At 34.8% G+C, this 12,959-nt stretch overlaps 1 protein-coding gene across 2 annotated transcripts in view; it reads left to right on the forward strand.

Annotated features, from left to right (window-relative positions):
- FRYL (FRY-like) overlaps window positions 1-12,959 on the forward strand; it is a 277,851-nt gene that overhangs the window by 123,298 nt on the left and 141,594 nt on the right. For both annotated transcript variants that reach the window (XM_011927311.1, XM_011927310.1), the window contains one exon: window positions 10,631-10,830. In XM_011927311.1, coding sequence (XP_011782701.1) covers window positions 10,711-10,830 — 120 coding nt within the window. In that variant the 5' untranslated portion in view covers window positions 10,631-10,710. The remainder of the gene's footprint in view (window positions 1-10,630; window positions 10,831-12,959) is intronic.

Raw genomic sequence — 12,959 nt, forward strand, 5'->3', positions numbered from 1 at the left:
TTCAGCTCTCGCTGGTTGGGCTGCAACAGCTGACCAGCACCGATTGTCCGGCACTCACTAGTGAGATGACCCCAGTACCTCAGTTGAAAATGCAGAAATCACCCGTCTTCTGTGTCCTTCGCGCTGGGAGTCGGAGACTGGAGCTGTTCCTATTCGGCCATCTTGCTCCGCCCCCCATTTATTTTTTCTTTAGATGAATTGCCAGATGTTTCAACATTATTACTAAATAATCTTTTCCCTTCTAATTTTGCCAATGTGAATTCTTACTCTGTAATGCAGGGGATTCTCTTTTCTCTCTCTCCCCCCCTTTTTTTTTTTTTTTAAATTATCTGATTTATCTACACTTACGCCTACTGTGTTGATTATTGTTATATTGTGTTCTGATATAATCACACTATGTTCTGATATATGTCTTGATTATAGCTATGTTCTGATTATAGTTGATTTCAAAAAATATTCTTTGTATTTTTTAAAGTAACTTTTTTAGCTTTTCTTGAGTGTTTATTCCTCCATGTGTACTGTAATACAGATTTATCCAATAAACCTAGACAAAATAGTATCAAAATTGTAGTTGGATGGCCGGGCGTGGTTGCTCACACCTGTAATCACAGCACTTTGGGAGGCCGAGGTAGGCAGATCACCTGAGGTCGGCAGTTCGAGATCAGCCTGACCAACATGGAGAAACCCTGTCTCTACTAAATGCAAAATTAGCTAGCATGGTGGTGCATGCCTGTAATCCCAGCTACTTGGGAGGCTGAGGCAGGAGAATCGCTTGATCCTGGGAGGCAGAGGTTGCAGTGAGCCGAGATCATGCTATTGCACTCCAGCCTGGGCAATAAGAGCAAAACTTCATGTCAAAAAAAAAAAATTTTTTTTTTTAGTTGGAGCTTTGCTAGTTAATATATTAATTTTATGAAAATTGACACATGATAAATCCTTACATCTATGACTGTGTCTTTCCACATGTTCAGATCTTCCTTTATATCTTTTATATTAAGAAGTGCTTGTCATTTCTTCTGTATAAAGTCCTATGCTTTTCTTATTAAATTTATTTCTACTGATTTTATTTTTGTGAATAGAAGTTTTTTTAAAATCAATTTCTATTTCTAGGTGATTATTGCTAGTTAATAAAGTTTCATATCTTTTTTAATGTTGGTAACAGTGATTTAATTTTTTAATATTATTTCATTTACTTACAATCTCCAGGATGATGTTGAATAGCAAGGCAAAAATCAGCACTTTAGTTTCTGTTTTTAATCGAAATAGGTTTGTTTTGAAGCCTATATTATTTGCTGCTGATGTTTGTTAAATATTTTATTTGTTTTCTTTGTCTCTGGCTGCTGGATACCATTAGGTGTACAGTTTTGTTACTTTGTTTGCTAATTGAGTGTAGGTCAGACTGCTACCCTCTTTTAAGAAGCAATCCCAAGAGTGATGGAAGGGAAAGTAGCCTAAGCTAGCAGCAGTTAAAAGCCTGTTAAGATAGTAGGACGGAGCCCCGTTGCTTCTTGTCTTTTCTCATCATCTCACCCTCTGAGCTACAGAGGACTTATCCCATCTTTTTCGATTCTGCTCAGCTTCATAACAGTCAGAGAAAAGGGCTACACATCTCTATGTAGTTGTCAACCTCCCCCAGTCCCTGGGTCCAGGTATGTTTGCTGGATGAGGTCCTACAGGATTCTGGTGTTTACAGGACTATTTTATGTTGATTCGCAGGTCCATTTCCAGCTCAAGGAGAAAGGCAGCCACAATAGCTTTTTCACTGGCAGTGAATATTTGTTTGGGGGGAGGAGTGGAGAACAAAAATGAAAACAACATTCTTGTTCTTACATATACTCATGGTTGCAATGTAATTCAGCTTGTTAATTTGCTAGAAGGGAAGCAAAAGAGGTTAAATTTGACCAAGATTATAATGATAATGAGTAGCCAAGTCAAATCTAGAGCCCTTGTCTTCTGGCTCCCAAGTCTGTGCACATTTTAAAAATACTTCATTATCTCTAGGTTTTTAGAATAGTTTCTTAGCTGAGCTCCCAAAGGTTACCAAAAAAGCACAAGAAAATAATAACCTCAAGGAAACTATAGCTGAGTGAATAATGGATTATTTGGACGATATGTCATTTTTCTTGAGCTTTACAATAAGTGATACTTCTGTAGTAGACTTCAAGTAAAAAACACTGGACATATGCCAAAGATGTCATAGGACTTCTATGTTTAGAAACTCTTTTCAATGAGAATAGTTTAGGATAAATAAACGTTTTAGGGACAGCTGTCCAAAGAACAAGCAGAAGTAATAATTTTTCTGTCCATTGAAATGGAACCAGAAGCAAAAACATTGAATTGGATAGTGAGGGAAAATGATTTCATTTGCACAAAATAGAAACATAAAGTATTTAGGAATAGAATTAATAAGAGTTAGATCTCTCCTCTGAAGGAAAGTATACATTTTTTTTTCTCTAGGTACACAAAAGAAGATGAGTTAATGGAGGTGTGTCAAAAGCCAAAAAGTTTTATAATATAAAGATGTCAAGTTTTTTTCACATAAGTTTGTGAAGGTATGTGTAAGCTTGAAAGTGTGAGTGACAATAACTGAAGATGGTGAATACATAGGAATATTTGTCTCTACAAATAATAAAACCTATTATAAAGGTGTAACAATTAAAAGTCTGGTACTAACACAAACACAGGTTTTTAATGAGCAGAATGGAAAGCCTAGAAAAGCATATTTGAGTATGGATTTAGTTTATGATAGTGAGTAAATCAGTGACAGAGTTTCAGTAAATGAACCCAAGAGAATTGATTAAATATTGAGGAAAAAAGATAAAATCTTTATTTGGTATCAGTAACTCAAATAAGTTACAATTGGATGACAAATTTAAATGGAACAAAGAAAGGGAACTGAAGAAGAATTAAAATATAGATAAGTAGTTAATCAAAATGGGGAGACTTTTTTGCTCTTTTTAAGCAAATGAATTAGAAGATACAACCAAAATATTAGATTTGGGAAATATTTATTTTAAGCAAACAGTATGATAAGAATTTGGATCTTTAAAGCAGGGAAGCATCCATCCGCATTTGGTGATTATGGAAGAAATGAAGTTATTGATGGGAAAGTTCTTAGCAACCAGGACCCAAGTTTGTGTTCCAGCGCTGCCACTCCCACGTGACAGTAGCTTTAATTTGGAGTCAGTTTCTTCATCATAAATACACTATAACTAGGAGTGATGTTCTGGATCTAATTCCTACAAGCCAGTCGTTAAGCCATTAGTGGCTTAAGAGCCTCTGGGGTATGAATATTTATACCAGGGATATTGGCAAAAGCTACAAATTGGGACCCTCTCCCCTGCCTTTTGTTTTCTTTTGTCTTTAAGAGAGCCATTTACCAGCATATTACTTAAAATAAGAATAGATTTGTTAGACTAAAAAGATAATATTTTATATATTAAATTATGTTTTGTTCCCACTGGAAATAAACAGCATCTGGTATGCTTTTCACTAACATGGAGGAATTTTGAGGTATCCTTGCCTTCTAACGCCCACTCTCTGCTCTTGATAAGCTATATCTGTACATCAAATGATATTTTCTGATTACAACTCTCAACACACACAGCATACACATTACTTATATTTCCTTTATTCCTCTTCACATTAGTTGCTTTCAAATGTACAGTTTTCTTCTGGATAGGTAGTTGAAAGGTCTGGTACTGACACCAGTTCAACTGACCTCACCAGAAGTTGAAATTTGCTATTTGCTCTTATTCCCCAATGCTGATTTTGCTTTTTTTGTTTACTACTTTTAATCTGTCTGCCATATAAGCCGATTGGTGTTTTTGACATTTTCATTTTAATTGACTTATAAACTGAACTGTCTTTGAGCGTGATCCAAGTATGTTGTTGTTTTAAGCTCCAGCTTGAGCTGTTGTTTATTTTCACTCTTCCCAGGCACTTTGGTTCTGGCTGACAGGGATAGGATAGGCTTGTTCTTTTCTTTGACTTTTATTTTGTAAATTAATCAGCTTTATTTTTTAACATAATTTCAGGTTTACAGAAAACTTGAGTAGAACATAGTGAGTTCTCACATACGCTCCCTCCACTCCTAATTTCTGCCTTTTAGTGTGGTATGTTTGTTACCATTGATGAAACAATATTGAGACATTATTATTAACTAAAGTTTACGTTCCAGTTAACTCTTTGGGTTGCACATTCTGTAGGTTTTGACAGATGTATAATGACATGTATCCACCATATATTGTCCTACAGAGGAGTTTCACTGCCCTAAAAATACTGTGTTCCACCTATTCATTCCTCCCTTCTCCCAAGCCCTGGTAATCATTGATCTTTTTATTGACTCTTTTCCAGAATGTCATATAGTTGTAGTCATACAGTATGTAGCCTTTTCAGATTGGCTTCTTTCACTTAGAAATATACACTTAAGGTTCCTTCATGTCTTTACATAACTTGATAACTCATTTCTTTTTAGCACTGAGTAATATTTCATTGTCTGAATATATCACAGTGTATCCATTCACCTACTGAATGACAGTTTGGTTGCTTCCAAGTTTTAACAGTTATGAATAAAGCTGCTGTAAGCTTCCATGTGGAGATTTTTTGTGGACATACGTCTTCAGCTCCTGTGGGTAGATACAAGGGAGCATGTTTCCTGGATCGTGTGGTAAGAATATGTTTAGTTTTGAAAAAAAATGACCGAACTATCTTTTAAAGTGTCTGTACTATTTTGCATTCCCATCAGTAATTAATGACAGTCCTTGTTGCTCCATGTCCTCACCAGCATTTGGTGTTGTCAGTTTTGGACATTAGTCATTCTAATTCAGTATGTAGTAGTGTATCATTGTTGTTTTAATTTGCAATTCCCTGAAGACATATGAGGTTGCACATCTTTTCATATGCTTATTTGCCATCTATATGTCTTCTTCTGGTAAGGTGTATTAAATCTGGTGCCCATTTTTTACTTGTGTTGTTTGTTTTCTGGTGGTTGAGTTTTAAGAGTACTTTATGTATTTTGTATACCAGTCTTTTTTTTTTTTTTTTTTGAGGCGGAGTCTCGTTCTGTCGCCCGGACTGGAGTGCAGTGGCCGGATCTCAGCTCACTGCAAGCTCCGCCTCCCGGGTTTACGCCATTCTCCTGCCTCAGCCTCCGGAGTAGCTGGGACTACAGGCGCCCGCCACCTCGCCCGGCTAGTTTTTTTTGTATTTTTTAGTAGAGACGGGGTTTCACCGTGTTAGCCAGGATGGTCTCGATCTTCTGACCTCGTGATCCTCCCGTCTCGGCCTCCCAAAGTGCTGGGATTACAGGCTTGAGCCACCGCGCCCGGCTTGTATACCAGTCTTATATCAAGTATGTATTTTGCAATTTTTTTCTCCCAATCTGTGGCTTGTCTTTTCATGCCCTTAACAGTGTCTTGCAGAGCTCGAGGCTTCATTTTAATACTTTTTTTGTCCTGGATCATGGTTTTGACTAAAAAGTCACCCGTCAAACCCAAGATCACTTAGATTTTCTCCTATCTTCTAGGGGTTTAATAGTTTTGCATTTCACATCTAGATCTATGATCCATTTTCAGTTAATTTTTGTGGAAGGTATAAGTTCTGTGTCTAGATTTTTCTTTCTAACATGTGGATGTCTAGTTGTTCCACCACTATTATTTGTGGCAAGGTCTCATTTCTTCATTGAATTGCCTTTGCTTACTTGTCAAAGATCAGTTGATAGTATTTGTGTGGATCTGTTTCTGGGCTCTCTATTCTATACCATTGATCGGTTAGTCTGTTCTTTAACCAGTACCATACTGTCTTGATTACTCTTGAAGTCACATCCTGTCAGTCCTCTGACATTTTTCTTCTGCTTCAATATTGTGCTGGCTGTTCTGGGTTATTTGCCTTTGCATATAAGCTTCAGAAGAAGTTAGTTGATATATACCAATTAACTTGGGGGGTAGGCTGCTTTCTAAACTAAAAATTTTGTGTTTGCTTTTTAAAGTCAGATTTTTTTTTTTTTTTTAATTTTACTTGAAGTTCTGGGATACACGTGCAGAACATGCAGGTTTGTTACATAGGTATACAAATGCCATGTTGGTTTGCTGCATCTATCAACCCGTCATCTGTGTTAGGTATTTCTCCTAATGCTATCCCTCCCTTAGCCTCCCACCCCGCAACAGGCCCCGGTGCATGATGTTCCCCTCCCTGTGTCCTTTTGTTCTCATTGTTCAACTCCCACTTATGAGTGAGAACATGCGGTGTTTGGTTTTCTGTTCTTGTGTTAGTTTGCTGAGAATGTTTTCCAACTTCATCCATATCCCTGCAAAGGACATGAACACATCCTTTTTTATGGCTGCATAGTATGCCATCAATGATTACCCAGTCTATCATTGATGGACATTTGGGTTGGTTCCAAGTCTTTGCTATTGTGGACAGTGCCACAATAAACATACGTGTGTATGTGTCTTTATAGTAGAATGACTTACAATCCTTTGGGTATACCCAGTAATGAGATTGCCAGGTCAAATGTTATTTCTGGTTCTAGATCCTTGAGGAATCGCCATACTGTCTTCCACAATGGTTGAACTAATTTACAGTCCCACCAGCAGTGAAAGCGTTCCTGTTTCTCCATACCCTCTCCAGCATCTGTTGTTTCCTGACTTTTTAATGATTGCCATTCTAACTGGCGTGAGATGGTATCTGATTGTAAAGTCACAGATATTTTTTACTTTTGTTCTTGTTCCAAAGCCTTTACCTTCTACTTTTTCTTTTGTAGATAGTCATCAAAATTTTTATTATTAGACAATATGATGTATAAATAATAATTATTGTAATACTAAGCAATTGTATGTTATGTAAAAATTTCTGTTATGTAAATCTATTCATAAATATATGCATATAATATGTGTGTACCTATGTAAGTTTGTGGCTATGAGGTAGTAGCACAAAGTTTTTTTTTTTTAAATCCTTAAAGACCTCTTCTTGGGGGTGAGGAAGCTAGAGGCAGCTTCCACAGTCTTCACTGTGGTTATTTTAGACCACATCTACCTGTAGGGATTTTAAAATACCCCAATTGTTGAGAACCAGTGTGTATTTTGAGGGCTGTTACTATTCAGAATGTTGTGTATAAAAGCATAATGGAGTCAGAAAAAAGCAGAGATCTGCTGCTGTAATGAACTCAGACACACCTAATTGTAAGAGTTATACATTATTTCTCTTCTCACTTTTCTCTTCTTTTTGACTGAATTTAAATTTATTTTGTAATGGTTTAGGAGTCTCATCAGCATGAAAAAGACAAGTGCTATGGAGAGCGTAAGCCATCCAAAAATACTGATACTTAGTTTTTATTTGAGCTTTAAGAGACAGAGCAGGAATGTTAACTTTTAGATTCCCAAATTTTAATTATTCAGGTCCTGTTTTATTCTTATTATTAGCAGTTAGAGTTTAGTAGATTTATATTCCAAGTATGTTTAATATGACATGAGATTGTAATTCAATGCTTGAATTGCAGCCTTAAGACTTATCTTAACAGTTATGTCTTTCTTCTCTCATAGGCTTACATAAATCTTTCAAAATTTTGGGTTAGCATGTAGAGAAATATTACAACTTACCATTATAAGGTATTTAATGAAAGCAGTCAGATAACTTAACTTAATCTAGTTACATGGAAGCTAGCCTTTCTTCTTCTGCTTGGAGTGATCATCCCTGTTTCTCTCCTATTAGCAGAAAATGAAAAGAATTCACACGTCTTTACTAAGGCTGAACATTATGATGAAATATAAAGTTGAAGGGGACAACTTTGATGGATGAAAAATGTTACCTGATTTTTATTTGTGTTCAGAATATTAATGAAATTAAATATTACTGGACTCCTCCATTTTATTGTTTGTAACTTGTTTGTTCATGTCCTTGTCCTTATTTCAGTTTGGGGGTATGGGTGTTTTGCTAGTTGATTTCATCACAGCTTTGTGTGTAGAAACAAAAGTGATTAACTGTGTGTTTATTATATGCCCACATGTTTTTTCCTGCTGTCTAATTTTACTTTGGTTTTATATACATAGTCTTAGGATCTTTACTCACCTAATACTGTATTTTGAACACTTTCCTGTGCCATTTGGTATTTTTTGATAATGTAATTTCAAAGATCTGTTTAGCATTCTGTTTATATTAGATTATAAAAATAATTTATTTTGAATAAAATAAAATTTGAAATTTAGTTTGAAATTTCAATCAGTAGATCCATTCATTATTACTTTTTTATATTAATAATTTCAACAAGCATTTATTAAACATCTATGAAGAAATAAAATTTAAATAAATTATTTAATCAAAAACATTTGTTTTTTTCATAAAAATTTGAGTTATCAAATGAAATATTTTTATCTTGACAGATAACTTATAAGTAAAGGTTTGCATAAAATTTTTGGCTTTTTTGGCGAATTTTTTTAATGTATGCAATTATGAGACCTAGGAATATTTGGTTATGCTTTATTTTTAAGAAAGTAACAGTAAAGGCAAGTTATTTGTGAAGTCATTTTAAGTAAAGTTTTTTTCTTTGTAGGAAAAATGTTTAAAGGCTAAAATGTCATTTTAAAAGTTTTTACTTCATTAAAATTTAGAATTGAAGTACTAGGTTAGTTATAAGGTTCTTGTTTTTTTTTTTTTTTTTTTTATAAGGTTCTTGTTTAGTTACATTTACTGTAAAGTTAAAGCTGGAGAAACTTTGTAACTGTTATAACCTTATGAATCTTAATTAAAGGAAAAGATATAGTTTGTATCCACTACCTTAAGTTAAATTATAGTACTCTTAATGATCCAAAATAATTTTTTAAAAATTTGAGAGCTCTTCTTTTTTTCCACAATGACATTTGTTAACAGATTCCCTCTTTGATAATACACAATGTTGGATCATGAAACAGAGTAAACAAACAGGTCATTGTTTAAAATAATGTACACTGTGTTCAGAGGACTATGAGTTTTTGTTTTGAGTTGTTTTATTATATAATTTTAGCTCTAGAATACAGTACATAATGTATTTTAACTTGATATGATACAAAGGTACTTATTTTAGATATAATATTAACAGTTTGTGATATTCTTTAGATTACTTTTACAGATTTGTATATTTTGACCTATGTGGCAGACTAAGTTTTTTTTAATTTGACAGAAAAAGTTTTTAGTAAGTTTTGAATTTATGTATTTAGAACAAATTTATTATCCTATAGTTATATACACATAGACACAAACACAGGAAATCAGTATTTGAGTAATTGTGTTCTGCTTCCTCTTTAAAGGAAGGGGTTCAAGGGCAGTCTCTGGAGTTCAGGTTGAGGTGGAGAAGCACAGACTTACAATTTCTCCATGAATATTCTAAGTCGAAAAAGGCAACATAAGCTGAAGTTAGAGGATATGGGATTGACATAACAACATATGGGATCGATATGGAGGTGACTGGAAAACTTGTATGTAGGAAGTCAAGTAGGCTGCCCAGGCAGTCAGAAGAACAGAGTAGGTGAAGCCACACAGCATGCAGTGGTGTGTCTTCTTTTGGGGCCAAGCCTGATGCAGCTTACTATTTGCCAGCACCGTGTCATCTCCATCTGAGTAAATGGCACCACTATCCTTTGAGTGATTCAAGTAAAAATGCTGTGAGTCATCGTTAGTTCCTTTCTCTCACTTCACTGATTAACCCACTAATATATGACAAGTCTTAAATACTTTTCTTTCTTTCCTGTGCTGTTACCATCCTCTTAGTCCAAGCTGCGATTATCTCACCCAGATGTCTATAATGGCTTCCCTGGGTCTACATTTTTCCTCTTTCAATCGATTCTCCAGAGGTGCCAGAGAGATTTTTATAAAGAGAAAGCCAGATCCTATCCCTCTCCATATTAATGCTTTCCACTGAATTTTAATTGCATTTGGAATAAAATCTAAGTTTCTTACAAAATTCTTAAAGGTCTTCTGTGACTTGCTCCCTGACTACTGATTCTGACCTTATCGCATATCCCCTTCCACCTCTGCTTCTTCCCTTAAGTGCCAGCCATACTGGTCTTTCTGTTTTTTAACCATGCACATTTAGTCTTGTGTTTTCTGTTCCTGGTGCTTTGTCTTGCTCCCTCATTTTAAAAATCATTTAGGCCTAAGTTTAAATGTAGCTTCTGCAGTGAGGTCTTCACTGAGCATATTTTCCAAAGTAGTGTTGTTTTTCAGTTCCCCACTCCCATTCCTGTTTCATTTATTCACATCTGTTTTATTTCCTTTATTGCATTTGACTCTCTGATTAGAATCCATTCATTCATTTAGCAAATACTGTGCACCTAATCTATGCTAGGCATTGTTCTAGATACTTGGGATTTACCGTGAACAACAACAACAAAAACAAAAACAAAAAGAGAATCCCTGTTCTTACTTTCACATTAGTAGGATGGAGAAACAGTATATAATATACATGATATGTAATTGAATTATAAATATGTTAGTATGTTAGAAAGTGACAAGTGAAATAGACAAAATGGACTGTGGTAGAGGAGACTGGGAGAACTGGTTGAGGGTTAGAGGCAGCTTACAAAGGAAATAGGGTAGTTATGGTAGGCCTCTTAAGTTGATTATTAAAGTAGAGTTCTTTTGTTTCTTTTACTTTTAGCTTCAGCACCAGTCAGCAAAGTGAATAAGTACTGTGCTTCTTCCAACTTTCATTCCACTTGGGGAGAAAAGAACATCATCATGTCAAACATTACGATTGACCCAGATGTCAAACCTGGGGAATATGTCATCAAGAGCCTTTTTGCAGAATTTGCTGTTCAAGCTGAAAAGAAAATTGAAGTTGTAATGGCTGAACCCTTGGTGAGTAGAGCTGACCTATAAATCTGAAATATTTTCTTGACTTTTGTATTAGCCACTATAATACAGATTTTTCAAAGGAAATAATATACTTGAAAAAATATTAAGGGATAGTGGTGATGTAGAAAGCTGCACCAACTTTAGAATCCACTTTGATAAGTTACTGCAGGTCACAAAAGAACAAAAAGGAACTTCAACAGTGGGAATTGTGGAAACAGATAAAACATAGGAAATAAAGGAAAATTAGGATATATTGTGAGTTAACACTAAGATCACAGCCAAACTTATAATAAAGAAGAGAACATATTTTTACATGTGTATTGTATGAGACATACTTGGAGAATGTGAGAAGCTCTATTTGATTAGAGCCCATGATGAGGAGGAGGGAAGAGAAAGACTGTAAACAAATATGAGTCAGTTTCTGAAGAGTTGTGAATGCTATTGTGATGGATAATATGGTGGTTGAACAATAGAGGGAGAAAACATTGAGAGCAGAGACTATTTAGCTATTGTACATAGTTCAGGCTGGAATGAAAGGGGTCTTGAACTATGGTATTAAAAGTAGAAAAGGTTACAGAAGAAAGTAAGAGAATTAACAGAAGTAAAAATCAATAGGACTTGACAAGTAATTAAATAGGGGGCATTTTGAGTGAAAGTTAAGGGTTAAAGATGTTCTGGAGTGTTAGTAAAGTTGATAATATATTTACTTTGGTAAAGTACACAGGAATATCTTTGGGTACAAAAGGTGGATAAAATAATTTTTCGTTTGTGTACCTTAAACTTGAGATACTGGTAATCTCACCACATGGAATTAGTTGCTTGATTGGTAGTTGGAAGTTCTTTTTGAGAACTCAAGAGATGGTAACTGGAACTACAGATTTTGGTATCATCTATATGAGGGTGTAAATTGAAGCCAAAAGAGCAGACGATGATTTCAAGGGAAAGAAAATATAGAATTATTATTGCTAATAGTGTAGAGCAGCAGAGTACAGTGAACATTGAGAGAAGTGGCTATTGGATTTGGAAATAAGCAGAAATAAAACAACAGTTTTACCTTCTAGATATAACTACAGGAAGTAACTTTAACTCTCTGCCACCTTATAGAGGCGACAGTTTAGGTTACTCTTTGGGCTGGAAGGAAGTGGGTATGTGATGTACTAAGAACACAGTGTAGGTTCGATGTAGGATGATGCTAATTGAGGGGAAGGTGAAGGATGTAACAGCTGAAACTCACTCCTTACACAACTGAATTAGGGATAGCTATTCACCACCAATTTGAGATTCAGAGGGTTTGTTACGGCTGACTGAGGAGTTAGGCACAATAATATATTGGCTTTAGAACCTGTATACTTGTTCAACCTGTTACAGTTCCTTAAAAGGATGAGAGAGGGAAACAACAGAAGGGAGGATAGGGCAGGAAGAAAGTTGAAGGAGGTATTGTCAATGCTCTTATTTTCTTAGTGAAGTAGCCTTGAAATTGCTGTGAAGGTGAGTTTCTTCCCAGTGATTAAGTAGAGAAAACTACCCTGAGGAAAGTGTCTATGAAATAATGTGTTCTGGGATCTAATACATAATAATAGCCAAATGTATATTTCAAAATTGTGCAGATATTTATATTCAATTTAAATCATCCCATGATTGCTTTCCACATAACAAATTGATTATTTTTGTACTAATGTATATATATTTGTGTATATTGTATAATGTATATGTAGTATATATATAGACAGCATATACATTATTAATATAAAGTTCTGTTTTAGAAGGATTGCAAAAGCCTATAGCATGAGTTCATGATTATAAGATTTGATTATAAATATGCTTAAGCTACAGAGTGTTAGTTTTCTTTTTCAGTGGTCTCTGAATTACAAGATAAATTACTACACTAGTCTACTTAAACAGCATACAGTAAGAAAGGGAACAACTTTAAAAAAATTTAAGAATTTATTATGGAAAATGTCAAACATATATAAAACTAAAGATTATGATATAATGAACACTTGGGACCCATCACCTGTCCTCAGCAATTTTCAAGTCACACAGCACATTTTAAAAACACTTTATTTTATAAAATATTTTATAGTAGTATCAGGTGATACAGTCCTACCAGTTCTCAAATTTTATATATAAAA

Source organism: Colobus angolensis, unplaced genomic scaffold, assembly GCF_000951035.1.
Source record: "Colobus angolensis palliatus isolate OR3802 unplaced genomic scaffold, Cang.pa_1.0 Scaffold71, whole genome shotgun sequence".
Taxonomy (NCBI): Eukaryota; Metazoa; Chordata; class Mammalia; order Primates; family Cercopithecidae; genus Colobus; species Colobus angolensis.